Genomic DNA, 26,654 nt, shown 5'->3' on the forward strand with positions numbered 1-26,654 from the left:
CAGTTTGTACTTCTGCCCTCAAACGTTACACAGGCCTTCTGATGGCCATGATTACAGAGATTCCTCTCCTACTGATACTCCTACTTCATGCTAATAGCAAAAGACTCGAAAAGTCCGGAATTTGGAACAAGATTAAAGGAGCAAAAAGAGAAGCACGTCACTTGCCTCAGCTTCGATCTCATCATACAGGAACTGCTTTTTAAACTTGGTCAGAGCATAGTAGGCGCTGTCGTTGTACAGATCCAAAGGGTAGAGGACATACCTGAAGAGGGAAAAACACAGCCAGCCGCTTACTAATGACTTCCCTTAAGGAAGACAGTTTTATACTTGCTTGGGAAATAGAAACAAGTTCAGAGTTAGGAAAAGACCATCTTTCAGCCCTCTCTGATGCTCCCAGAGCCTCCACCGCTTAGGAGCAACTTACTTTACAGTCAGCCCAAAGAAATAAGTAGTCCAAGATGCAAATAAAACCAGGACTTGTAAACATGTATCTGGGACTAAAAGACATCAGGTGGCAGTTAAGAATACGAGCTTCCTGCTCCTGAGATTACTCTTTTCTGAGCATAGCTGTTATGATGCTGACAAAGCATAGGAAGGGCAGCTGGCCTGGGAAACTTCAGAATTTATCTGCAAGGCTGAATTAAATGATTCTGCCTGGCTGAGCTTTCCCCGTGGTGGGGCACATGGCTTGTCAACTCAGTGCTTCCTTCTGGAAAGAACGGAGCTCCCTGGTAAACTGCCCTCCACTTGCACCCCAGGAGCCACCTGCTGGCCCGATCCTGCCTCTTACTCCATCATGGAAGGTTCTTTGGTTTCCAGGATATGGTCCGTTAGAATCCAGGGCATGGACATCTCAATGGGGAACTGGATTCGTCGGCCCATGGTTAACTCCAGGAAGAATTCTCGGAACCAGAGCTGGGAGAGGTCGCAACACTGCTGCAGGGCTTCTGGAAGCATAAGGGAATGAGCCTTGGGTTACTCTTAGCACTAAAAGACCTTAGTTCTCGTTGTTTTTATTAATTTTCATTGTTATTGTCACTGTGTTAGGTATGTAGCAGGTACTAATATTGATTAGTAGATCCTGCTCTCTTTTACTTAAAGGCAAGCCTAATATCTACTTGGAAAATAGCATTTGTTAAGCTTGAGCGGCAGTGGTTGTGGGCTGGCGGGGGAGAAGAGGAGGCAGTGATGTTTTAGAGCTTTAGATGCCCCTATAGTTCCCATCACCCTTCCACAAAGTCATCCTGAAAACCTGCAACCTAAGCTTGAAAAGTACGCTCATGGCTGGGTGCAGCGGCTCATGCCTATAATACCAGCACTTTGGGAGGCTGAGGCAGGCAGATCACTTGAGGTCAGGAGTTTGAGCCCAGCCTGGCCAACATGGCGAAATCCTGTCTCTACTGAAAATACAAAAAAAAAAAAAAAAAAAAAAAATTAACCGGGCATAGTGGTGCATGCCTGTAATCCCAGCTACTCAGGAGGCTGAAGCAGAATTGTCTGAACCTGGGTGGCAGAGGTTGCAGTGAGCTGAGATCACGCCACTGCACTCCAGCCTGAACCTGGGAAGCAGAGGTTGCGGTGAGCTGAGATAGTGCCACTGCACTCCAACCTGAGCAACAGAGCAAGACTCCGTCTCAAAAAACAAAACAAAACGAAACAAAAGTGTGTTCATTACACAAATACAGTGTCAGTGTCAAGATAGACCCCCAAGTGCCCACTTTCAATTGGATTGTGACTCCTTGACTTCTTGTGTGTGTTAATTCTTAGATCCCATACAGTTTAGAGGCCTTGAAGGCCCTTCTCGGGCTACTCTCTAATGGAGAAGAATATACTGCTTGTGACAGTCATCATTCTCTTCAATCCCAGCAGACATACGAAGACTCACGTCCCTGAGATACTACTCTTCCTCTGCCCTAGACATACATCTTACTAAAAGGAGAGGAAGTGTGAAGAACATAGGACTGGGATGCAGCTCGAGAGCCTCCCCTGCTGGCAGCAACAAGTACTACTTAGCACTTGGCTGCGGCTGAGTAGCAAGTCTAGCATCCATGTGTCTGTATGTGCATATTCTTGTTTTTGATCCCTCTCTACTAAGGACTTTATGACAAATTAGCCACAAGTATCTCCCGGACAAATTTAGCTAGGTCAGAATAGCTGAGTTGAACCTGGCCTTTCCTAGCTCCAAAAGCCCACTGGAAAGTGTGTGTGTTTTTTCCTTGGCAGTGATATGTGCCCCTTAGGGTCAACGATCACGTCCCTTTGCCATGCCTGGCTTGGTGGTCTTAGTGGCTCTGAGACCTTCATCCCCTCCCTCCATGCCTTAGCAGGGATGGGATGCAGCTCACCACTGATGTTCAGCAGATGTGTGAAGAAGAAGGACTGTTTGTGAAAGTCCTCTATGGCGAGGACAATGGGTCCATCGAGGCTGCTCCTCAGGGTCTTCTTGGAGCCGCTTTTGTCTGCAATGAGCGATTCAAGCATGGTCCGCACCATGTACAGCTTGAAAAAGAAGGCAAGATGAGAAGGTCAGAAGCTGGCCCTCTACCCCAGGGGAAAAGGTTGCTTCGTGTTGTATTTATATATTTATTCTTTTCTGCAGATGTCTGCTCTTAAAAAGCATTGTCCTAAGGAAGCACCAGTTTAGGGTTTGAGAAGTAAATGTGGAACTGTGAAAACCTTCATGGCCAACCCGGGCCCCGTGGCATCCCTGGGCTGGTGGACCTGGCCACAGCAGGTGGCTCCCTGCTCTGCTTGGCCAACGGTGTGTATATCAGAGGAGAACCTCATTCCATGTCACCTTGGAGTCACTCCCTGTTTTCCCAGAGGGCCACAGATGCCATGGGCGGAGCACTGGACTGGGAGTCAAAAGACCGGGGTTCAAGGCCAGGCACTGCTGCTGATTTGCTGTGTGACCTTAGGCAACAAAGCCCCCACTCTGGGCCTCAGTTGTCTCATGTAACATGAGGGGGGTTGGACCAGATGCCTTCTCACACCAGTCTCTTTCAGAACTAACATTCTGAGGAACTGAGAAATGGGATAAGATCAGAACGAACCCCCTCCCACACCTGTTCCTGACCCTCAGCGTTTTGACCCCGAGGCTGAGCAATGGCGCCCCCTTGGTGGCATCAGCTGCACTGCACAGCCTGCTGAAGTCCGGGGTGGAAGGCGGGTTAACATTGGTACTTACACAGGAGGCTACTAGACAATTAACTCCCGCTTACAGGGTGCCTTAAGTGCAAAGGATGCAAGTGCGGTGGGGTGGTTCTCTTTGCTAATCTAGATCTCTCCACATCATTTGTCTGTGAATCTTAGGGCTGGAAGGGGCCTTGAGGAGCCAGGCTAGTCCATTCCTGCTGCCTCCTCGAGAAGGGTACCCAAACCACCCAGCCAGGCGGTGTGATACCAGGGATCGGCAGCCTCTTCGGCCCTGTGTGCCACCAGTGGGGTGAAACAAAGCCCTCGGGGACCACTGGCAGGCCTAAGACACAGATAGGAGAGAAGGAAGAGGGAACGGGAGGGTAGGAGAGACAGGGAAGAGGGAGAGAGAGAAAGAGAGAGAGAGAGAGAGAGAGAGAAAAGCAAGAGGTATTGTATACGGTGGGAAAGCCGCCGCGACTGCCGGGGGCTACCTCTGAGACACTCCAACCTCCCAGCAACCGCGTTCGTCTTCGCTGCCTCTGGAGCTTCCCTGGGATCTTCCCCACCACATGCCTCGCACTGATGCGGGCAGGGCAGCCACAGAAACGTGCCCCACCATCTCTGCCACAGGGCTTCCTTTGTGGGAAAGCAGCCATGGTGGCCGTCAGTGCCTCAGACAGTCCCCCATCTGCAGGCCTGTTGGGGGGCCCGTCTCATCATCCCTAAGAGCCGAGAAGCACTCTTCTCATGACGGCCTCTCAAGTCCTCAAAGGAAGAATCCAAGTCTAATCTGTTGTGGATGCTGTCTGATTGATAGCCAACTCTAACTATCTGAAAACTGGTTTCACCTATAAGAGGGTGAACTCTTTTCCCATGTACTTTTACTTAACAGAGCATTTAATCCAGCAAACCAGTCTCTATCCCAACTATGCAAGATGCCCATGTCTACTGTGTCCTGTAGACCGTACCAGAGCCCTGGGTGGGTGTCAGGAGACCTGGGTTCTTGTCCCACCTCCACCTGGGACTCACCTTGTGACTTGGACAAGTCACTTCCCCTCTCTAGACCTCAGTTTCCCCATCTGCAAGATAGGGGGAGGGCCTAGGTTTCTCTAAGAGTTCTCCCAACTCTGGTGGTCTAGGAGTCTATTCAACGTGTCTGTGCCACCCTAGCATGACCTGGTGGAGGCTGGGGGTGAGGGGGGATTTACTGCTGGTGACCCACCCCTCTCACATTATCTACACAAATCCTCCCTTCCTCATCTCTCCTTTTCTCTCTGCCTGTTAAGCCCCCTCCTCCTCCTTTCCAATGTCTTTTGTGCCTTGTCTGTCTCCTGCTCACTCATGTCTTAAAACTTACAGAAACACCTGAAAGCCCTGCTCAGTGTCCCCCGGACCTCAATCCTTGATACTACACAGAACTGTTTGCAGACGTTTCCTTGGGGCATTCTACAACCAGCCAGTGAGACTGATGCAAACTGGCAGAGGGTTGTCAAGCCAAGGGGAATTAAGACGACCCTGCCGAGAACCCACCTCTCCCCTGCCCCAGCCCCCAGCACAGACACAGACACACACACAGGGAGAAGGGTCAGGGGGTGGGCCTCGGACGGTCCATCTCGGGTGACTGAGAGCAGAGAGAGGCTTAAAGGTCATGGGAAGTCAGGCCTCTGAGACCCTTAAACCTGCAATGAGAATCATCTGCTTTTTCCAGTACATCAAAAATACTACCAGAAACTACCTAGCCTTAAGTAGGTAGCAGGGACTTAACGGAGATGCTCAGATTATTGACTTTTTTTCTGTAATGTTATGACTGCTCTGGATAAGCCACGGGCGACCTCTTGCGCAGAAGCTCTGGCTGGCAACTCTGAGTGTTTCCAAATACTAGACTTCCTCTAAGGGGACAAGGGCTTTCAACACTTGCACTTTTGGAAGGATGTGGAACTAAGGGATATTTTGTTAGTAACACAATCTCATCCAAAGTTTTCATTTTGCAGAGAAGATAATCAGAGTTCAGAGAGCTCAAGGTGCTTGCCCAAGATCACACAGCAAGTCAGAGGCAGAACTTTTAGGGGAAAGGGCCAGGGCTTATTAAAGAAGGACAGGATAGATGCGTATAGATTCCACTTTAACCTCCTCCTGCACTTTGGAATCTATACTTCATAGGATTAGAAGACAGCCAGGCAAGGTGGATGTGGTATTATCCCCATTAGCCAGTTTAAACAACTGAGGCACAGAGAGATCTGTAACGCGCCCGAGGTCACACAGGTATCTAGGACTAGAATCCAGGTCTCCTGAATCTTAAGCCAGTGGTCCTCCTTCCTATATCAAAACAAGATGGCAGAATAAGACCAGAGCAGCCGCTCAACCCTGCCCCTCCTGACCAATGGCTCCCAGTCCCACTGCCCACGGCCAGCCATGATGATCTACCATAGCCCGGCTGGCCTCTGAGTCAATGCAGCTGGCCTGTGCCTGGAGCCGCTTACCTGTGTGCTGGACGGCCCCACAGCACGCCGGGGCACCTTGATGTCAAATCCACCTTTGGGGTCCTTCTCCCCTCTCAAGCATGGGTCATTAGGGGGCTCTCGCCCTCCCTCCCAGTCACAGATGGTCTTTCGAATTGCCTGTAGGACACTGGGGAAGGAAGAACTAAGACTCAGACCAGGTTTCACCATGGGAAAAAGACACTACAAGCTTGTGTGTCTAGGGCCCAGGGTGTCCCAGGACCACCCACATTTGAATTCTTGGGGTGTTTGTAAAGCATGCTCATTTCTGCCCCCATTCCAAAACTCTGGTTTAACAGATTTAAGGTACAGTCCAGGAATCTGTGCTTAAACAAGTGTCCTACATGGTTCTGATGTCCAAGGGATGTCTGAGAACTCAGCTCTGAGCCCATCAAGTGAGACAGAACTTGTGTGAGGCAAGATGTCTATTTTTCCTTTCTGGTTATCGGGGAGTCTCATTGGTCTTATGAAATCTGTGTGTGTTTAGTTTTCATAATAGCTTAGATGTACTGCATACCTACTCCATGCTACATGTGCTTAGGTCTAGATCTGTGGACCATCTCATTTCATCATCCCAACAGGCAGCAGGTGGCATTCTAATCCCCATTTTACAAATGAGGAAAACTGAGGTTTGGAGAAGGTCAGTAACTTTACCGAGTTCACACAGCTAGATAGCAGTGGATATGGACTTCCAGAGATGAAGGCTTAATTCATCCCAAATGCCCAATCTCCTAAAGAACCCTCTAGAGCTTGCTGGAAGAACCCGTGTGTGTTCAGTGGCTGAGCCAGGACATCCTCTCTGAAGGGTATCTGGCATACTTATGTCTGATATGCTCCTGAAGGTATCTGAAAACCCACCTGATGAGGACGTTCTTCTTCTTCCGTACCGCCTGCCGCAGGGGCTCACGCAGCGTCACCTGGGCGAAGTCCTGCAATGCTGCGTAGATGGTGTTCCTGATGGCCTGGTTGAAGACACTCTCCATCCTGCCCATGAGCACCTGCAGGCCTTTGATCATGGCGATCACCTGGGCAGGAACAGGCCAAGGGTCAGGTTCACCATGTCCAGCACACCAGCTCTCTACTACCCATCATCACCTCGCCAGGGGAGGCGGGGAATGATATCCAGAGGCATAAGGCCAGTGCTACTCAAAGTGCCAGTGCATGGCTAGGCAGGAGACGTGTGCCAGAATGTACATACATTAGCACTTAGCTTCATTCATTGAGAAAGTCTTGCTACAAAACACAAATGTCAGGTCAACTAACAGCATTCTTCACAATGCAACTGATTTTCATCCTGGCATGAGCTCCTGATTTTGTTGCTCGCTGCTGACGAATGGCAGCTGGCCCGTGGGCCACCATTTGAGCAGTTTGAGAAGTGCCCTGGCTTTTGAAGGCCCTTCCATAGACCAAGCACCCACAGACAACATCAAATAGAACTTATTTTAACATAAAATTTTCTAAAGAATTTTTACAACCTTTGTTTTTAAAACCATTTGGCCAGTTACTGCTTGAGTTTATAAGATCAAAATTTCTCCTGCAGAAGTCATGGGGGAGACTGCCTCTACTCCTCTATTTCCCTTCTCCTTACCCTAACTCACTTATTTGTTTGGAGAGATTGGGATTCAGGCGTGTATGATGAGAGGAGCCTGGCTTGGACCTTGGCTTGCTCTTTTGGGACCTGCCTGCCTGCAAGTATGTGGCCTCCCTTCTAGGTTTCTGGCCACTTCTTGCAGTGACCATCCCCTGCCCGCCCCGAGGAAGGGAAGCGTGTATCTATGCAGCTGCTTTACCTATTACCCAGTGGCAAGTTTAGTGAGATGTAGGAGGCACAGGAAGACTGGCGTGGCATTGGGTGAAAATCACATTATCTAGTTCAGCTTTGCCAGCAGTAAGTCTGAGCCTTTGACTCCACTGGCCTCTAACATTAATTTCTCAATTGATTCAGAATTCAGAGGCAAAGACATGTGGCAGATCGTCCACCTCACAACTGCCACACAGATCACACCCATAATGGCATGTTCCACCTTCTACACCAGACTGGAAACACACAGGACTGGGCCCAGCTATGCTGTGCATGCCCAACTGACAGCATCTGGGCTCATGGTGGGCAGACATATTTTTTGTTGAAAAGGAACAAATAAATGAATGAATGAGCTTAGATCCTAAGCTTGTTTTTTTTTTTTTTCTCTCTAAAACTTAAAGGAAGAAAAAGAACATTTTTAGATAGAACTGGTATGAAAACAACTCAGGAGGTGATGGTTTTCAGTGGCACCAACAGTACAACAATTTTGTTGGTGATAAGTTTTGGTGTAGAGAAATAATGGGAGAGAAGCATTAGAGGACTGTTAGATCATAACAGAATCTGGGCTCCTGGCTACAGATGTAACTAGGAGACATCAGGACAAAGGAAGGAGCAGATAATGAAGATGTCTCAGACTAACTCCAAACACAGAGGAGTGGGCAGGCCTGTTGGATCTAAGGGAAAAATCTTTGCAACTCTAGACAAGGCAAAGATTTCTTAGCTGAAACCCCCAAATCACAAACCACCAAATAACTGATAAATTGGACTTCATCAAAATGTAAAACAGCTGCTCTTCAAAAGGCACCCTTACAAAAATGAAAAGGCAAAGTCACTGATGAGAAAAAATATTTGCGACAAAAAATATTTGATTGAAGACTTGTAATCTAAAATATGGAACAAATTCTCACAATTCAGTAATAGGAAGACAGAAACCTGATTTTAAAAAAATGGGCAAAAGATCTCAATACTTCACAGAGGAAGACATACGAATGGGATCCAAGACAGGACAGAGGTAAAGGGAATTCTCAAGATAATACATAATGAGGAGACTCTTCGATCAGTGGCTGGGCTGGTCTAGAGACAAACCCATGCAGATTGGAAAGAAGAGGGCTTGTGGAAGAATGGCTCCAAGAAGAAAAGAATAATACCAAAACTCATCAAATGATGATGGTGATGGACTATTTTGTAAGGAGTTCTACATTTTGTTGGTATGTTTGGGGTTGCCTTTTTGATAGACTCATAGAAGACAAAACAAAAAATAAAGTATTACTAATTCTATGAAGAACAAAAAGTTGTCCATGAAAATAAAGGTATTCACATTAGATCATGTGGCTCAGTGATGGACAACAGTTACTTGGTTATAATAATAATAAGGTAACTATTGATTTTTTACCAAAAAGTGTAAAATTACCAAGATGGGAAGATGGGGGAAGGAAATCAGGTGTGTTGCAGGGATGGGAGGTAGGAAGGAGAGAGCTACATCCTCATTTCCCAAAGTAGAAAATCAATACAAAGTGTCATAAATTGAAAAACCAAGAAATAGTCTCATTAGAACTAGGGAGACAAATACTACAAGGAATCATTTAATAAGTTGAATGGTGTTTCCTATTTGGGGACTCAGATTGGAAAGGCATGGTGCAGGCAGGTTACTACTCTCACTTCGTTTTATTTTTAAAGGCCATACTGAACTACTTTTCTTTTTAATTTTTTTAAACATGTTTTAATAATGAGATAAAAATGATAAAACCTCTCAATGTATAGCAAAGTAATGACTAGAAGGAAATCGAGTGACATGTTCTTGGTGGTTGTGCTTGGATGATGATATGAGGTTGTGGGAAGGTGAAGGTAGAAGTGGGGCTGGGGTAGCATCTTCTAAATCACATACAGTGCATATGCATCCCTTTTATTAAGGAAATAAGTGCAAAAATAGTTTTATAAAGTTGCATTTACCCTCTGACTGTCTCACTTTAAATAGACTTCAGGATGACTTTGTCCTCTAGAGATGACTGCAAAACTTTCTTCCAGGTTGCCCGTTAGTAATGGAAGTGCCAAGGGGTCTGGGGCCACTCAGGACAATGTCAAGTGTGATTATGATTTTTCTCCTCTCTGAAATTATGCCACCGAGCCTCAGTCCTTTAAAGTGAACTTGGAGAGAGAATGACTCTAACGTCTTACATTTGTATGACCCTGTAAGTTTTCAGAGCTCATCTACATCCATTATCGTACTTGACAATTATTGTTTGATTCTCCATAATAACCCTGGGATGGGGCAGGGGAGAAATGATTAGCTCCATTTTACAGATAAGGAATCTGAGGCTCTGACAGCTGAAGTGACCAGAGGGCCCAGGGCTGGGATCCAGGTCTCTGATTTCTAGATTCATCTCCTGTAGGTTTCAAATGGTCCTCAAAGAAATAGCTGTCACTCACAACCTAGTATAAAGGAGTCTTCCTCCCAAATAGAAACATCATTTTGTAATCAAACAAAACACAATACAAAAAGGTATAAATCAGACAGTCCTGTTTCCAGAAATTACTACTGTTCATGGTTTGGTATACATCATAAATATTTATGTCCTTCAGTTTTCCACTAATATATAAAAGTATATTATATTTTGGTATAAGTGGAATCATTTTATATGCTGTTCTGTTTTTGGTCTAAATGTCTATATTTGGAGTTTCATTTTTTATATGTTGATAATATGTACTTAGATATATTACATATTTCTTTACATACTTAAAAATATCCACATTTATGTGTATATGCATATTTATTTCTAGATATACTTTTGCTTCTTCCCTGTATGCATTGAAAACTACAGATATGCTGTTCTTTAACTGTTTCTTTTTTAACTTAACAATATGCTGAGCATAGCCTTCCATGTAGGTATATCTTTTTTACTTTTTATTTACTTATTTTTTTTGAGACAGAGTCTCACTCTGTCGCCAAGGCTGGAGTGCAGTGGCACAATCTTGGCTCACTACAGCTTCCACCTCCCGGGTTCAAGCGATTCTCCTGCCTCAGCCTCCCGAGTAGCTAGGATTACAGGTGTGTACCACTATGCCCGGCTAAATTGTTTTTGTATTTTTAGTAGAGATGTGGTTTCACCATGTTGGTCATGCTGGTCTTGAACTCCTGACCTCAATTGATCGATCCATCTCAGTCTCCCAAAGTGCTGGGATTACAGGTGTGAGCCATGGTATATCTTTTTTAGAGACTGCACAGTATGCAATGATATACCTGAGTCTTAACTTATTTACTTGGTTCCATATTGAAGAACATTTAAGTTGTTTCATATATTTTGGTATTATAAACAACACTGTGATAAATATTCATGTACACAGATCTCTGCACAGTTGGCTTATTTCCTTGGGATATATTCCCAGAAGAAGAACTTGGCCAAAGGGTATGCACATTAAAAACGAGAGTACATACAATCAGATTGCTCTCATAGAAAGCCTATAAAATGTAGACTGACCACTAAAGACATGAGAATGTCTATTTCCTGCACTTTCACCTGCAACAGGCATCACCCAGCTGTCAAATCTCTGCTATCCTGATGGTAAACACTGTATCCCATCTTATTCCAATCTGTAGCTCTTGGACCACTGATCACTTTGGGCATTTTTCATACCTTTTTTAGCCATTTGCGTTTGTTTCTTCTGTTGGTTTCTTTGTGCCTATTTTTCCAGTGGAATGGATGTTTTTCTTTGGATTTTTTAGAACAGAATGACTTTCTAATCAATTCTGAGTAACAGAATAACTTCTGACAAATTAATTTCGATGGGAGGACAGGGAAGAGCATGCAAATTGGGGCAACCAACGTTGTTTTCTTGCTCAGAACTACTCAGGAACCACCATGAGCTACAGCCTCGGGGACAGAGGGATATGCAAGGAGTCTGTACCTACCTCAACGAAGGCAAATTTTTCCTCACTGGTGTAATTGTAGCGCGTGGCTCTCTCATATTCTTCTGCGGTGCCAGGACAGTCCTTGTTGCAGAACTTGTCTGTGGGATGAACCAGCTTCCAAGAGTACTGGGGAGAGTGGGAACAAACCAAATGTCCATCAACTGATGAACGGACAAACAGAATGTGGAGGATCCATGCAATGGAATATTACTCAGCTGAAAAAAAGGAATAAAGTACTAATTCATGCTGCAACATGAAAAACCTTGAAAGTATGCAAAATAAAAGAAGCTGACACAAAAGGCCATGTATCATATGATTTTATTTATGTGAAACAACCAGAATAGGGAAACCTATAGAGGTAGAAAGCAGATTGCTTAGGGCTAGGGAGATGGGAGGGGAGATAACACTTTCTGAAGTGACGAAAATGTTCTAAATTTGACTGTGGCTATACAACTCTGTGGATATACTAAAAACCGATGAACTTACACTTTAAATGGGTAAATGATATGGCATGTGAATTGTTAACTCCATAAATCTGTTAAAAAGAGAGCGCTAGGGGGAGATGAAGGCAGATTCCAAAGAAAGAGAGGTCAGTGTGAGGCCCTCTACCCAGAGACACCTACCACCTCCATGACATGGGCGCTCCACTTGGATAGAAGCTGCAGACCCCGCAGGGCTAAGTCGAAGAGCTCGCGATACTCCTCGTCTGACTTCTGGCTGTCCAGCCCTGAGCCCGTCACCACCTGGGGAGCATGAAGTGTCATACTCACGGTCTATGTGCCTGACACTTTTATATGTTATCTCATTGATTCCCCCAAGAACACTGCAGGGAAGTGCTATTATTACATCCCCTTGACAGATAAACTGAGGCTCAGACAAGTGTCTTGCTGAAGGCCACGTGGTTTATAAATCACTGAAGGTTTGGGTTCAGGTGGTGATGCCAGAGCCCCACTCATAACCACCCTGGAGTATCACAGGGCAGCAACTTTCAAACTCTGACCGCACTCACTGTAGGAAGTGCACACTATCTAGTAACTCATGAACATACACCTACATAGAGATATTAAATATATGTATGCAACAGTATGTTTTTCTTTTCTTTTTTCTTTTAGAGACAGGGTCTCACTGTGTTGCCCAGGCTGGTCTCATGGGCTTAAGCAATCCCCCTGCCTCAACCTCCCAAAATGCTGGGATTACAGACGTGAGCCACCACACTCAGCCTCAACAATATTTTTTACAAAGCAATCTTACTCTTAATATACGGGATTCCTTCTGATTTTCTATTCTATATTTACATAAAAATGCTAATCACAAACACTAAGTTGATTTCACAACTCATCAGACATGACTCACTGATTGAGAGGCAGTGGATAAACATCTATATAATATTCCACAATGGTACAGAACATGTGCGTATGCACAAACATACTCCGTGTGTGTATATATGTACATACACACATATGCATATACAGCCAGTCCTCATTATTGGTGGATTCTGTATTTGTGAATTCTCTTACTGGCTAAAATTTATTTGTAACCCCAAAATCAACACTCATGGTGATTTCTCAGTCATTTGCAGACATGTACCCACTCCCAGCTGAAGTCGGACAAAGTGACTCTGCTTTCTTGTTTCAGCTCTCACACAGTAAACAACTGTCTTTTTTGAAGTCTACTTAGTGCCATGTTTTCTATATTTTTGTGCTTTTTACTCTAATCGCTCAATTTAAAATGGCCCCCAAGCTTAGGGCTAATGCGTTATATAGTGTTCCTCTGTGCAAGAAAGCTGTAACATGCCTTGTGGAAAAAACTAAGCGTTCTAGATAAGCTTTGTTCAGATGTGAGTTACAGTGCTGTTGGTCATGAGCTAATGAATCAACAATAGAGATCACATCAAGTGTCTTTAAACAGAAGCATGTGTAAAAGGTTATATAAGGATCAGTTGATGAAAATGTTGTGACCAGAGGCTCACAGGGCTGTAACTCTGATTTCTTCTTGGAGCAATGATTTAGTATTTGCTACTTCAGAGTTCATGGCCACTTTACAGAACTCCTGTGAATAATGAGAATCAACATGTATAGAGCATATAATTTTAAAAAATATCTTTGGCCAGACTCATTCTTAGACCACATCAAAATGTGAGTAGGAATTAAGAGCTCTGGCTGGGGGCAGTGGCTCATGCCTGTAATCCCAGCACCTGGGGAGGCTGAGGTAGGAGAATCACTTGAGTCCAGGAGTATAAGATCAGCCTGGATAACATAATGAGATCCTGCCTCTATTTTTAAAAAAGAAATAACATATTTAAAAACATTTTTTTAAAGAGCTCTAACACTCAAAATAAGTTATTCCTGTAACTTCAGTTCAATTGATTGGTACATATGTTTAGAAAGCTAAAGGTCTGGGCTTGACTTTGGTCCCTGTGGGCCACAAGTCTAATGACTACAAGTCATGGTCTAATGGCCACGAGTCCTTGCATTTGTCAGACTGTCCCCATTTCAGGTACGTTGCTCTGTGATCAAAGGCATCTCCTGAGTTGGGGTTTGGAAAGTAGAGTCACCATGGCTGTTAGCCACATGGTGGAAGCAGTGAGCATACGTGGGTCAGGGCACAGTCACCCATGAGTGCTATGTAATAAAGGAATCTGAGTCAGGGGATCAGTGTTTATCAAACAGCATATTCACGTGTTAGGAGGGTATGTATGGGATGAGAACCAGAAGGATATATACATCCAAATACCAGTCTTCGTTGGTTCTGGGATGGTAGGATTTTATGTGATTTTCTCTCCTTTTGCTTATTTGTGTTCTTTCCTGAGGTTTGTGCACTGATCATGTCTCCATTAAAAAAAAAAAGTTTTTAAAAAAGGAAAAATTAAGCGAAATTTAATTATTGGTATTAGTGGAGATTTTTATGACCTTCATCTGCCCTTAAGTATATTAGTGATTTTTTTTTACAATGATAATTTATGGCTGTGTAGTTTAAAAACATTTAGGTAATGTTATGAGTATGAGTGTTCTGTTTTCTTGCCATCCAGCGTGGCGATGGTTTGCATCACTTACCATGTACAGGCAGAACTAACCATCACCAGGCCTTTATTATCTGCCATATCTTTTATCCTCTCAATGAACCTTTCAGGATAGATACTGTTATCACCTTCATTTCACAGATGAGGAAACTGAAGCAGAGAGATGTTGAGTAACTTGCAAAGGGCAGCAGCACCACCGGAATTCACCCCAGTCTGCTTGGCTCTAAAACCCCTGCTGTTGGCCACTTTACCCTCCTGCCTCCCTCCCTCCTACTCTCCAGTGTTCCGTGGATCCACGTTCTTTCCAGGCTGCTCCTTACCCCTTCTGGCCCTGGGCCCATGGGCCTGCTTCCCAGCAGCCTGTGTGCTCACCTCACTGTTGCTGTAGCGAGCAAGCTCGGAGATGAAGCGGATGTGGTCATCCCGGATCTGAACCATCTGCTCACAGATATTGTACTGGGGGCTGATGCTGCTCTGGGTGCACGTCCACCTGGGTAGAAAATTATGGGGTCGGAGAGGGTCCCAGCCTCAGGCGCCTGGGTGGGACAGGCATTAGCTGCTCCTGGTGCTCAGCCCACATGGCCAACTCCCCTGGGTGACACCAAATGGTATCCCAGCCACCTCAGCAAGAGAGCCTGCTAAGTCCAACACTGTGGGAGCTTCAGGCCTAGTGGAACAGTCCTTCCTCCTCCTCCTCCTCCTCCGTGGGGCTGGCCTCATCTAGGACCCAACTGCAGGCCTTTCCAGATACCTGGTCCATAATACTTACCAGTAATGTGACAAGGGAGGGAAGACAGCATCTCTAGGGCTACAAAGGGGTGGAATCCAAGCACAGAAAAAGCAAGGTGGGCAACCTCCAAAACCAGCCTACCCACTCTGACAGCACAGACACTCTGCAGTTGAAGCTGGCTTTGGCGGGGGGGCCTTTGGGCTAAGATTGCGGAAATCTGAATGTGACTGTGCCTCTTTTCCAACAGTGCCCTGGCAACATGGAAGCACACGTGGTGGGGGAAGCCAGGGTCACTCGGAGACATGGGGGCGGCCCCTCCCTCCACCCACCCCCTCTACCTTTCGCCCCCTTCTCTCCTTCTCTCTCCACTCTCTTTCCTCCTTCCCTCCGCCTCTTTTCCACTCCTTGTGAAAAGATGTCATTAGGAAAACCATCCTAAGTCAGAGAGGAAATGAATGAATGAACATCTTCACTCTCCATGCCCAAGAGAAAAACCACCACCCCCTCTTCTACCCTCAGGTGCTGGTGAGACCCAGCAGCCAGACGAAGCACAAGCACCAGACGAGGCAGAAGATTCTAGGGAGAATTTAGTATTTCAAAAGGAGCCCTGACATGCCCCCCATAAGAATGGCAGAACAGTGACAGCCTTCCTCAGGCCTCCCTTCAGTATCACTCAGAGAGTTACCTGTGGAGAGGGGAGCACGCAGCCCCTCACACCCCGCCCCAGTCACTCCCCCAGCCTCTGCTCCCAGCCAGCTTCAGCTGGTCGAGAAGTCAGGCAGGGAAAAGTGAGGAATGAGTTCACATTCTCTATTCCCTGTTTTTCCTGCAAAACCCCCTCACGCGCTAGCAGCCAGAGGGTGATGAAGCGACTACATGAGCTTTCCTTCGGACACTCATTTGCAGAGGCTCCAGGCAGATGCAGTTCAAGGACACTCCATTTGTATCTTTTTAAGATGCCAATACACTCACCCTTGACTAAAGGACAGCTGGTTCCCCTCTGTGTGGAAAAGCCACAACTCTGGGTGAGAAGCACACAGAAGGAACCTCCCTAACAGCCTCAGAGACCAAAGGGGCAGCCGAGGTTGGAGCCCCCCAACTTCAGTAAGGCACTGACACCCCAGGCCTTTGTATAGATGACCTAGAATTGTGGTTTATAAAGTGGCCGAAGGTGAGGCTGCCCACCCAATTCACGGCTCCACGATGGACTTAGCACACGGTCATCTAACCTGAGAGAATCAGCATGAGGAGGAACAACGCCACCTCTCCTCACCGGACCACTGAGGGCTGGCCACTCCTCCAGAGGAGGAGGCGGACTTCTGCTGTCCTGCTGCAAGGACGTGCGAGTCACTGCTGGGCTGGACAAGGGGCGTGGCTGTGCTCTGAGCCCTTTTGAACCTGGCAGCAAAGGGCGGATACAAAAGGGCTCAGAGCACCCTCGCGGCTCCCCTCCGGCCGGCACCTGTATTCTGATGGAATCCACCTGCCCAGGACTCTGGGGAGGGAGGAGGGGCTGAAGTGGCCCCTCGGCTCCCTGCCCGGGCTGGGCATCCTCGCGGGAGCCGAGAGACATTACGGCAGGCACTCACTTGGACTTGTTCTCTTCATAGTGAGCACTGGTCTTAATGTATCTGGCCAGCTCTATCTGCATGTCGCCGAAAAGGGGCACCACCTGCAGCTGCTGCAAAGGAAGCAAACACAGCTCGTGAGATGCTGAGGAGGGGCTGGGGCGGCTGCCTTCGCTGCCACCCCACCGGGGGAGGCAGGCCTCTGTGTATGCCTGGGGGCCGACCCCTAGTTTCTGCTTCCAATGACGCTACCACGTGACTCTGAAGTCAAAAGGAACCCTAGTCATGTACAGGTCCTCCCCTGCCTCCAACCAACTCTATGTTCTAGGCAATGGAGCCCAGAGAGGCAAAGTGACTTATTCAAGGTCACTCAGCCAACAGCCTGGGTAAAGGCCAAGGACTGGATGGATGGCTGCCCAGTGCAGGGTCCTTTCCGCTCCAATCTTCCCTGGCTTAAAGCATCCTTGCTGCTATGAATTCTGGGCTAGAAGCAGGTGTCTGAGTGCTGTTAGTCTTCCTAAGAAAGTCTGTACTTGCAAAGCAATTAAAACCATAGTAATACCTAACACCAGAGGGCAGACAACTCCAGACCAAAAACCAAGGCAAATGGCAGGGAGGCTGGTATTTATTGTGTGCTTCTCATGCACTAGGTACTACGACAAGCACTTTAAAAACAGTATCTCAAGCCATACAAGAGCCCTGTGAAGTCTGTACTATCATCATTCCCATTTCAGAGAAGCAACTGAAGCTTAAACAGCTTAAGTGATTTTTCACAAAGTCAGACCAGCTAGAAGCAGCCAGGATTATACAACCCAGGGCTCTGAGTTATCTATTGTAACCCCACTGAATCCTCCAGGGAACCCTACAGAGCCCATACCCTTGGTATTCACATTTTCCAGACTTGGAACTCAGTTTCAGAGTGATTTAGCGACTTTCCCAAAGTCATCCAGCTATTAAGTGGCAGAGCCAGACTTATACCCAGGCCTGCCAAGGGAAAGGCTGTATTCTCTTTCTTCAACCCTCATCTCATTCGTGCTGACTTAGGAAAGATTTTGCAAGGGTCTCCCAAAACGAGTCCTATTTTCATTTGGGGCAACTCTAGAGAAAAGTAGAAGTTCCACCCTTGAAAACAAGCAAAGCCAAGGCACAGAATTCCTCTTAGTGACTTATGTTCCTTTTCCTTAACCTTGAAGAGTCAGTGGGACTCAGGCCCAATCTAGTGCCCTGCATGTCACAGCACTAAGGAGTTTTGCTGTGAATATTAATCTCGGCTTTCCCATGCCTGACCTCTCAGGCTTGCTCCATGCCCACAGTGCCCAATGCTAGAATAAATTGAGAACATGGGAAGTTAATTCCAAAGTGTAAGATTCCTCTGCAAAATTCTAAGAGGCTTAGTTTAACTGAAAATTTGTAAAATCTGGAGCCAAAAGATCAACTCTCAGAGGCACTGAAATAGAGTGAGTATATGACGGATGTTGCTGAGGCATTCTATCCAGAGGTAAGGGCAAGCTGAGGTGGCCCCTGATGTACCAAGTGAGAGGCTGTGATTCTGCAAATGTAAACCAATTTAAAATCCAGTCTTTAATCATTCTACTTCTGCGAGCTCTGATTTATACTGGAAATTAGAGCAGGTGCTGTCTTCTGGGATGCACCTCTTTAAGTGAGAAGGGACTTCAGGAAAAAAAAAAGCAACATTCAAAAAGAAGCACAGGGCCTCCTTCTAGCCAAATCCCAGCTGAATCCTGAAACTTGGAACTATGTGTGGCTTTCATGCAACAGCCTTCTAGGGCATAAATGCCTCCATCGATGGCAGCTGGAGGCCCTGCTGTTCTATTCTCTCCCTCTTCCTACTCTTGGGATCTTTGGAGCTACAGCTCAATTAAAAAAACCTGACAGTTTTCTGGCTAATTTCATCCCTTTCCCCCAAAGACATCTGAGCTCTGGCAACCTCAGCCCTCTGCCCAGCCCCAGCCCCAGTTGCTGACCTTAAAGAATTTATCAATTTTGCTAAGATTAATTCTCTTCTTGGCATCCAGTTTGTAAATGTTACTGACATTTCCATCCATTAGGTAGAGGCCAAAGCCCATCACCTAGAATGAGAAGGGGGCACAGCATAGAAACTAATCACATCCGCTGGAAAAGTTTAAAAACAAAAAGGTAAGTCTGTATATGTCACACACACACACACACACACACACACACACACACACACACCCCCGGTAGAGACGCACATTATATTATAAAAACCTATGCATCTTCAAATAAAGGCAGGAAACAGAAGTCTAATTTCAACAAGAAATTCAGTGTATTACTATGGCAGCTACTTCTTCAGCCCTTACTATGGGCCTAAGTCTGTGCTCAGAGCATTAATAAGCATAATTTTCTCAAGTCAAGTTCTCTGCAATAACCTTATTCTACAGATGAGGAATCAGAGACACAAGGAGGTTAGACAGCTCGCTAAGGCCACATAGCTAAGCAGCAGAGACAGGAGCTGAACAGAATCTGTTGACAAAATTTCCGCATTTAGATCTTTCTGAGAGAAAGGGCTGCTCCTAGCTCCTTGCTGTATCCCAGGGTGTGGCACAACACAGGCATCTGATGAATCCTTGAACAGGTAGTGCATGTGAAAGTATCCACCTCTTTCTCCACAGAAAGGACAATGTAAAGGTTTCCAAGGAGCCGCTGGTGACTTTAAAAAAAAAAAAAACTTCCTGAATTTGCCCTCTGAGTGGGTTGACATTCTTGATTCCAACCCTTCTAACAGTTTCTTGAACGCTGGCTTGTTTTGCTCCTTTTAAAATGTATGCAGAAGAGGGCCTGAGCAGCTGTGTGACTGTGAGAAAGTCACTTCTCTCCGTGCCTCTATTTCTCGTCTGACATGAATAGGATGCAGCAGGGTACTGCTAGGGTTGCTTCCCCTGTGGGTGCATTTACTGTTGGTTTTTTTTGTTTTGTTTTGTTTTTGAGATGGTCTCACTCTGTTCCCCCACCACCCCGCCCAAGCTGGAGTGCAGTGATATGATCACGGCTCACTGCAGCCTCAACCTACTGGGCTCAAGCGATTCTCTTACCTCAGCCTCCTGACAAGCTGTGACTACAGATGCACGCCACCGTTGGCTAATTTTTGTATTTGTCTATAAAGATGGTGTTCCACTGTGTTGTCTCAAACTCCTGGGTTCAAGTGATCCTTCTACCTTGGCCTCCCAAAACGCTAGGATTACAGGCGTGAGCCACTCTGTGGGTATATTTTTGTTCTGCAGAATGAACTTCATCCTTTTCTGCATAAGAGCAGACAGTGCCAGATGGTGGCATCTGAGTTCACTAATACAAACTACCCATGTGGCAAAACCATGTGAAGGCCAGATTGAAGAGGGCGGGGAACAGAGAGGGAAGAAGGCAGAGAAGTCCGAGTGTGGAGGGCCAGAGAATTTGAAAGCCGCATTAAGACTACTTGGTGGGCTGGTAGGTAGTGACTTAGCTTGTGGAAAGTTACAGCAACCGCCCAGGCAGAGCACCAGGGGTGAGAGGGGTGTGTGAACTGTGACTGGCTTCTCTGGATTTCTGATGGTCGGGAGGAAGCCAGGGTGAACAAGTCTCAAAGCCACCCAGCCCTGCAAACTTAATTGAGGTGCTAAGACATGTAAGACAGGAGCACCAACACAGGGCTGGGATTCTCAGAATAGCAGGAGAGACACTGAAGGAGAAAAAAAAAGGAAAAACCACCAGAATGTTGAGAGGTAAGGATCCGGGACAGAATCAAAAGGGGCTCTGCAGCGTGTATAAAAAAATGGGAGAAGGCTGTTCATGTCAGTGCTACGACTGTGAGCTATCAGTTAGAGACAAAGCTGACAATGGAATAATGGTTAAGGAAGGCTCATGGAAATCACATTATTTCACAGCAGCATAACATCGCCAAATAAATTTAGTCACATGAGATAAAATGGATACATGGTCATGCAGATTGCAAATGTTGAAAATATATAAGCATAGCAAACAACTTAGAAGGACATACATAAAAATGCTGAAAGTAGACCAGGCGCAGTGGCTCATGCATGTAATCCCAGCACTTTTGGAGGCTGAGGCAGGCAGATTGCTTGAGCCCAGGAGTTCAAGACCAGCCTGGTCAACATAGGAAGACCCTGACTCTACAAAAAAAATTTTTAAAAAAAAGTTGAGTGTGGTGGCATGCGCCTGTAGTCCCAGCTACTGGGGAAGCTGAGGTGGGAGGATCGCCCGAGCCTGGGAGTTGGAGGCTGCAGTGAACCACGACTGTGCCACTGCACTCCAGCCTGAGAGACAGAATGAGACTCCACCTTGGAAAAGAAAATGCTAAAAGTGTTAACTCTTGGTGAAGAGATTGTAAGAGATGTAAATTTTTTTATGCTTTGCGGTATATTCCAGATTTTCCAAAACAATAAATATGACAATTTTAGAATGAGACGTGTAAACTGATGAAACAATTGTGATCACTTTGGCAAAATGTAGCAAAAGCTTGAAGATTTATTTTGTTTTCTAGTATGGAGATTCCTTAAAGAACTAAAAGTAGAATTACCATTTGATCCAGCAATCCTACTACTGGGTGTCTATCCAGAGGAAAAGAAGTTATTGTATGAAAAAGACACTTGCGCACATGTTTATAGCAGCACAATTCACAATTGCAAAAATATGGAACCAACCTAAATGCCCATCAACCAACAAGCAGATAAAGAAAATGTGTTCTATATACACATCATGAAATACTACTAAGCCATAAAAAGGAACAAAATAATGGCATTCACAGCAACCTGGATGGACTTGGAAGCTATTATTCTAAGTTAAGTAATGCAGGAATGAAAAAACCAAATGTTGTATGTTCTCATTTATAAGTGGGATCTAAGCTACGAGGGTGCCCAGGTATAAGAATGATATAATAGACTTTGGAGAATTGGAGAAAAGGCAGGGAGGTAGGTGAGGGACTACACTTTGGGTGCAGCATACACTGCTTGGGTGACGGGTGCACCAAAATCTCAGAAATTACCAGCAAAGAACTTTTCCATGCAACAAAAAAACACCTGGTTCCCCAAAAACTATTGGAATAAATAAAAAAAAAAAGATTTATTCTGTTTTTCCCTTTGAGCCAGCAATTCCTCTTCTAGGAAGTTGGCCTTGACAAAAAGATGTGCACAAAAACTGCTACAAGGGTGTTCAACGAAGTTTAGCAAACAAATATCCAACCACAGGGGATATGTTACATGACAATATTCCAATACAATGGAATACTTGGCAGTCATTAAACATAACATTGTAGAAATAGCCTTAATGACTTCTGGAAAGGTGACTATGGTATATTATACTACAGGAAAGGAATAGGTTACAAATCATTATGTACAGTAAGATCTGTATCAATGTTTAAGAAAAAAGAAATACTATTTTTTAAAAAGGATTTTTAATAAGAAGAAGGTGAGAGGGTAAGCCCAGGCCCCATGGGTGTGGCCTCAAGGGAGTTTTACCTTGAGGAGCATGTGTTTCTCACTGGGGGTCAGGTACATCTTGTTCTCGTAGTAATCCACGCAGATATTGACAATGTCAGCCAGCAGCTCCTCGTAGCCTGGGATCACTTCCAGTTGCTGGTGGAGACACTGAACAGCAGCGCCACCCTCAGGTTAGGCAGGGCATGTATCCTGTGCCCTCACCTGCACCCCTGCAGAAGGCCCACAGCTGGCAGGCGTGGTCCCCACTGATGGCCAGGAATCACAGCTCCAGGGAGGGCAGCCTGCATGCCAACTGGCACCTGATGCCTAAATCCTCTCCTCCATGTCCCCACAGTACTCCTGCACACCTCCCATGGCAAGGAACTCATCCCCCTATTTAATTCCCAGGCGGTTCTGATGGTTAGAAAGTGCTTTCCTGGCCTGAGCTAAAAAGCAGCTCAGTTTTACAGCAATAGGCTTCTTGTCATTTCAGCTCAGCTTGGAGGACGTGGGTTTATCTAGGATGTCTTCTCAGACAATGGCATCAAAACCCCACCCGGGGGAGGAGAGCTGGCGGTGGGGAGTGGGGCAGGTGTCTCCCTCCCGGCAGGACACAGCAGTAGAAAAACATCTATTAGAGAAGGATCTGAGGTCCCCACTCCAGGCCCTTTCTCTCCAAAGGGACCAACCAGAACCCTGCAGGGTATGCAGAGAAGGACACTGCTGGTACTTCCCACAGGCAAGAGAAAGAAAACCTGAGGCCTCAGTGACTGAACAGCTTTCTGCAGTTATCAAAGAGTGGCAAGGGCCCTGTCAACCCAAGGGCCTCTGTGATATGGATTTGAGCGTGAATACCCTTGGAAGATGGAGGATCCCTTCAGTTTTGTCCTGAATCCTGTAGACATTCTTGCTAGAGCCTGTTTAGGCTGAAGTGACAGAAAGCAAGACAAGTGATGCTTGTCTTGCTTATGTTGGGCAAAATGGGAAAATGGCAGCTGAGGGGAGTGCCCTGGCAAAGCAGTGGCAGCAATAACAACTATGTCTTCCTAGGCCCTGAACATCTGTCAGGATCTGCATGCTAAGGACTTTTCATATACTGGTATCATTTATTTCTCACAACAGTCCTATGAGATGGGTTCTCATAATATTCTCAAAATAACAGACCCATTTTATAGATGAGGAAACTGAGGCTTAGATTGGCCCCAGGTCTTACAGAGTGCATCAGTGGTGGTCTAGGATTAGAAAACAAGGCTGCCTAACTCCAGACCCCACGTTCTCCACCCTGATGCAGGGTCAGAGCACTGGCTGAGAGGGCTTCACGAGAATGACAACTGGAGAGGGTGAATGGGCCACCTCGGGTTGGGAGGAGAGATTTAAGTCCTCAGCTGCATTTCACTCTCATGGAGGGCAGCGGAGACGGAAACTGCAGACTGAGCTTGTCTGCTTGGGCTCGTGGTCCACCCATCCTCTACATGCCTGCCTGTAACCCCGAGACACCAGGTCAGGCCTAACAAGGAGTCTGCCCTCACCTGGGTGATCCTGTTGTGGTTGGCCAGGAACATGGAAAGGTTCTGCGACTCTTGGATAGACTGGGGATCCGCCATCTTCCGCAGGAACTGTGCCGCCCTGAAACACAGATAGTGGGTGCTGCAGAGAGGACTGTCCAGGCACAACAGCCTAAACCATGCCTCACGGGCTCCCATGCCCACCTAACCCAGAGTGACACCATCCTGGAACTTAATGAGCTCTGAATATCCCAGGCAATGCTAATGTCGAAACAGAGTGCGTTCTGAAGTCATTTGCTTTGAGGCTATCTACACCCTTGTAATAAGGACCCCTTAAATTAAAAGGCGGGAATGTACTAAAAATCTCTGAAATCTCAGATAGTTTAAGGGGAACTAGCATCCCATCAACCAGCCAGGAGTGGTGACACAGGGAGTAAAATGATCATCCTTGTACCCTCCTGTGACCTCCTGTGAGGCTGCATGGTAAGTTATGGAGAAGCAGTGCAGGTAGGATGCTAGAATGCACCTGTTGTGTATTTCATTATTTATAGGAAAACTTCAACATTTCCAAAGCAAAGCATTGTATAGAAAACAGAAGTCTATGGAACCTCACAGAATTTTAGGTGACGGGATGACGGGCACAGGGAACACAAGCAGGACTTGATGGGAGAAAGCTGCGGCTGCCTGACTTCCCAGCCTAACCTGGAGATGGTGCCACCTGTGTCATCACGAACTGTGAAAACAGACAAGACACCCCGTCTTGCTCATGACCTAGCTGGGCTGCAGAGAATCTCATTTGCGGCCATGACAGAAGCAGTCTGGCTGCAGCTGGGGAAAATTTGGTAGAGGATATTATGCAATGAGCTACCCATAAAAAGCACTTTGGGAGGCCAAGGCAGGCAGATCACAAGGTCAGGAGTTCGAGACCAGCCTGGCCAATATGGTGAAACCTCGTCTCTATTAAAAATACCAAACTTAACCAGGCATGGTGGCAGGTGCCTGAGGTCCTAGCTACTCTGGTGGCTGAGGCAAGAGAATCGCTTAAACCTGACAGAGGTTGCGATTGCACATTGCACTCCAGCCTCGGTGACAGGGCGAGACTCCATCTCAAAAAAACAAAACAAAACAAAACAAAAATACTTTGTAAAGCTGTCAACTTCTAAGTCAGCCTTGAGATGGGGCCCTGCCTGCTGGACACCAGCAGATGTCACAGTTGACTCAGGAAGGTAAACTTGTGAGAATCAGTCTGTTTTCTCTGGTTACCTTGCAGCCCAGGAAGATGCCTTTATCAGAGGCACAGCAAATCCTTCTCAAGAGACTTCTGGGTGGCTGTATACTGGTTTCTGGAACGACTCCTCCCCTACTTTCCGTCCTCTTTTTTTTTTTTTAATTTAAAAAGAGAGACGGGGGTCTCACTATGTTTCCCAGGCTGGTCTCGAACTCCTGGGCCTAAGTGATCTGCCTGCCGTGGCCTCCCAAAGCGCTAGGATTACAGGTGTGAGACACCTCTCCTGGCTAATCTTTTTAAGAGCTGGCGGAGACCCTGAACTCCAAAGACGAGCAACCATCCCATCAGGGTATCCCCACCTCTACACCTCCAGTGACTGACAGCAGGTTTAGCATATGACTCAAGCTGAATCAAAGGCAATCCTCCCCGGGAGGATATTCAGAGTTCCAAATACTAATTTGGAAGAAGCAGCATCCCGTCCTTCCTTAGAAGCTGGGGTTGCTGCACTGGCCTGAGGAAAGCTGCTGGAAGATTCCATGGACCTGAGAATGAAGCCAATGTAGAGGAGGAGGTCGAGCTGAGAGCTGGAGGCACCCAGGTTCACATCATCATCTGAGTGCCTGCGTGCAGGTGTGCCTGGACTGTCTGTAAGCCAATTCATTTCCTTCTTTTACATACACTGTTTGAATTGACTTTATGATTCTTGCAGAAAATGACTAATGTAACCATTCTGTGATGATCTTACTGGTCCCATATTACATGGGGCAACGTAAAACGCTGCTGCTCCACAGATGGGGGAATGAGGATTAGATTCTATCTTAAGACATAAAACTCTTCAAAGATCAAGTTCTTCCAAGGCCCAGCTCTATGCCCTGTTCCTCAAAACACACTGAATCAGGCCAAGCCCCGCTGTGTTTGGGGGATGGCTAGTTTGGTACCAAAGAAAGAGCAGGTGAGAGGGGCTCCATCCTCTTCCTCCACTTGGCAGGCAGCCCTGGAGGAGGGGCCCGGCTGGGGAAAGGGAGAGGGGGAGGTTGCCCTGACCTTTTGTAGGCAGAGTGGTCATTCTTGACGCTGCACTTCATGTTCTTTAGCTCATCTAGGACAGCAAACATGTTGATGAACTTGCCCAGGGTCAGGAGGTAGGCCTCAGAGACAAAGTCCTTCCTGCGCTCGGCGTGGCACAGCCGCTTCACCTCGCTGCAGAACCGCTCGATGGCCTTGCGCTGGGGGCAGAGGGGCAGCGAGTAAGATCCCCTGGGGTGGCCCACTGTGCTGTCTTGTAGGGGCAGGGTCCAGGCTCCTCTAGGCCCCTCCTTAGAGCCAGCCCTCTGGAGAAAGGCAAATCTGCCACGCAATTTTTCGCAGAGGAGTCCTTAAATCCAAAGCTGATTTCTAGAGGGGGGCCTGGAACCTGCCCCCAATTGATTCAAACCAATGCATTCCTTCAACATACACTGGCTGAGCATTATGTCTTATTTATTTTGGCATTCCCAGCACCTAGGACAGTGTCAGATACCAGTCAATAAGGCGGTTGAGACCAAGAGTGAGAGAAACATGCAGAGAGAAAAAGGTTCATTCATCCAGTAGCTATTTAATGGCCATCTACTATGTGCCAGGCACCATTCTAGGTCCTGGGGTAGAGCAGGAAACAAAAGAGAAAAGCAGACAAGCAAGTAAATTCTGCCTTCAGGAGCTTACATTCTAGTTCTTTTGTTTGTTTGTTTTTTGAGACTGAGTTTCACTGTTACCCAGGCTGGAGTGCAGTGTCGCGATCCCGGCTCACTGCAACCTCCACCTCTCGGGCTCA

The 26,654-nt window shown here is 46.5% G+C and overlaps 1 protein-coding gene across 8 annotated transcripts in view; it reads right to left on the minus strand.

Annotated features, from left to right (window-relative positions):
- CYFIP2 (cytoplasmic FMR1 interacting protein 2) overlaps positions 1-26,654 on the minus strand; it is a 145,191-nt gene that overhangs the window by 83,707 nt on the left and 34,830 nt on the right. For all 8 annotated transcript variants that reach the window (XM_023218793.2, XM_023218797.2, XM_023218794.2 and 5 more), the window contains exons 6-18: positions 25,889-26,070; positions 23,641-23,737; positions 22,151-22,279; positions 18,647-18,751; positions 16,683-16,774; positions 14,736-14,853; positions 11,968-12,087; positions 11,345-11,470; positions 6,495-6,661; positions 5,619-5,766; positions 2,346-2,499; positions 791-947; positions 166-262 (exon numbers count right to left, since the gene is read on the minus strand). In XM_023218793.2, the coding sequence (XP_023074561.1) occupies positions 166-262; positions 791-947; positions 2,346-2,499; positions 5,619-5,766; positions 6,495-6,661; positions 11,345-11,470; positions 11,968-12,087; positions 14,736-14,853; positions 16,683-16,774; positions 18,647-18,751; positions 22,151-22,279; positions 23,641-23,737; positions 25,889-26,070 (1,692 nt within the window). The remainder of the gene's footprint in view (positions 1-165; positions 263-790; positions 948-2,345; positions 2,500-5,618; positions 5,767-6,494; positions 6,662-11,344; positions 11,471-11,967; positions 12,088-14,735; positions 14,854-16,682; positions 16,775-18,646; positions 18,752-22,150; positions 22,280-23,640; positions 23,738-25,888; positions 26,071-26,654) is intronic.

This window comes from Piliocolobus tephrosceles, chromosome 4 (genome assembly GCF_002776525.5).
Source record: "Piliocolobus tephrosceles isolate RC106 chromosome 4, ASM277652v3, whole genome shotgun sequence".
Classification (NCBI taxonomy): Eukaryota; Metazoa; Chordata; class Mammalia; order Primates; family Cercopithecidae; genus Piliocolobus; species Piliocolobus tephrosceles.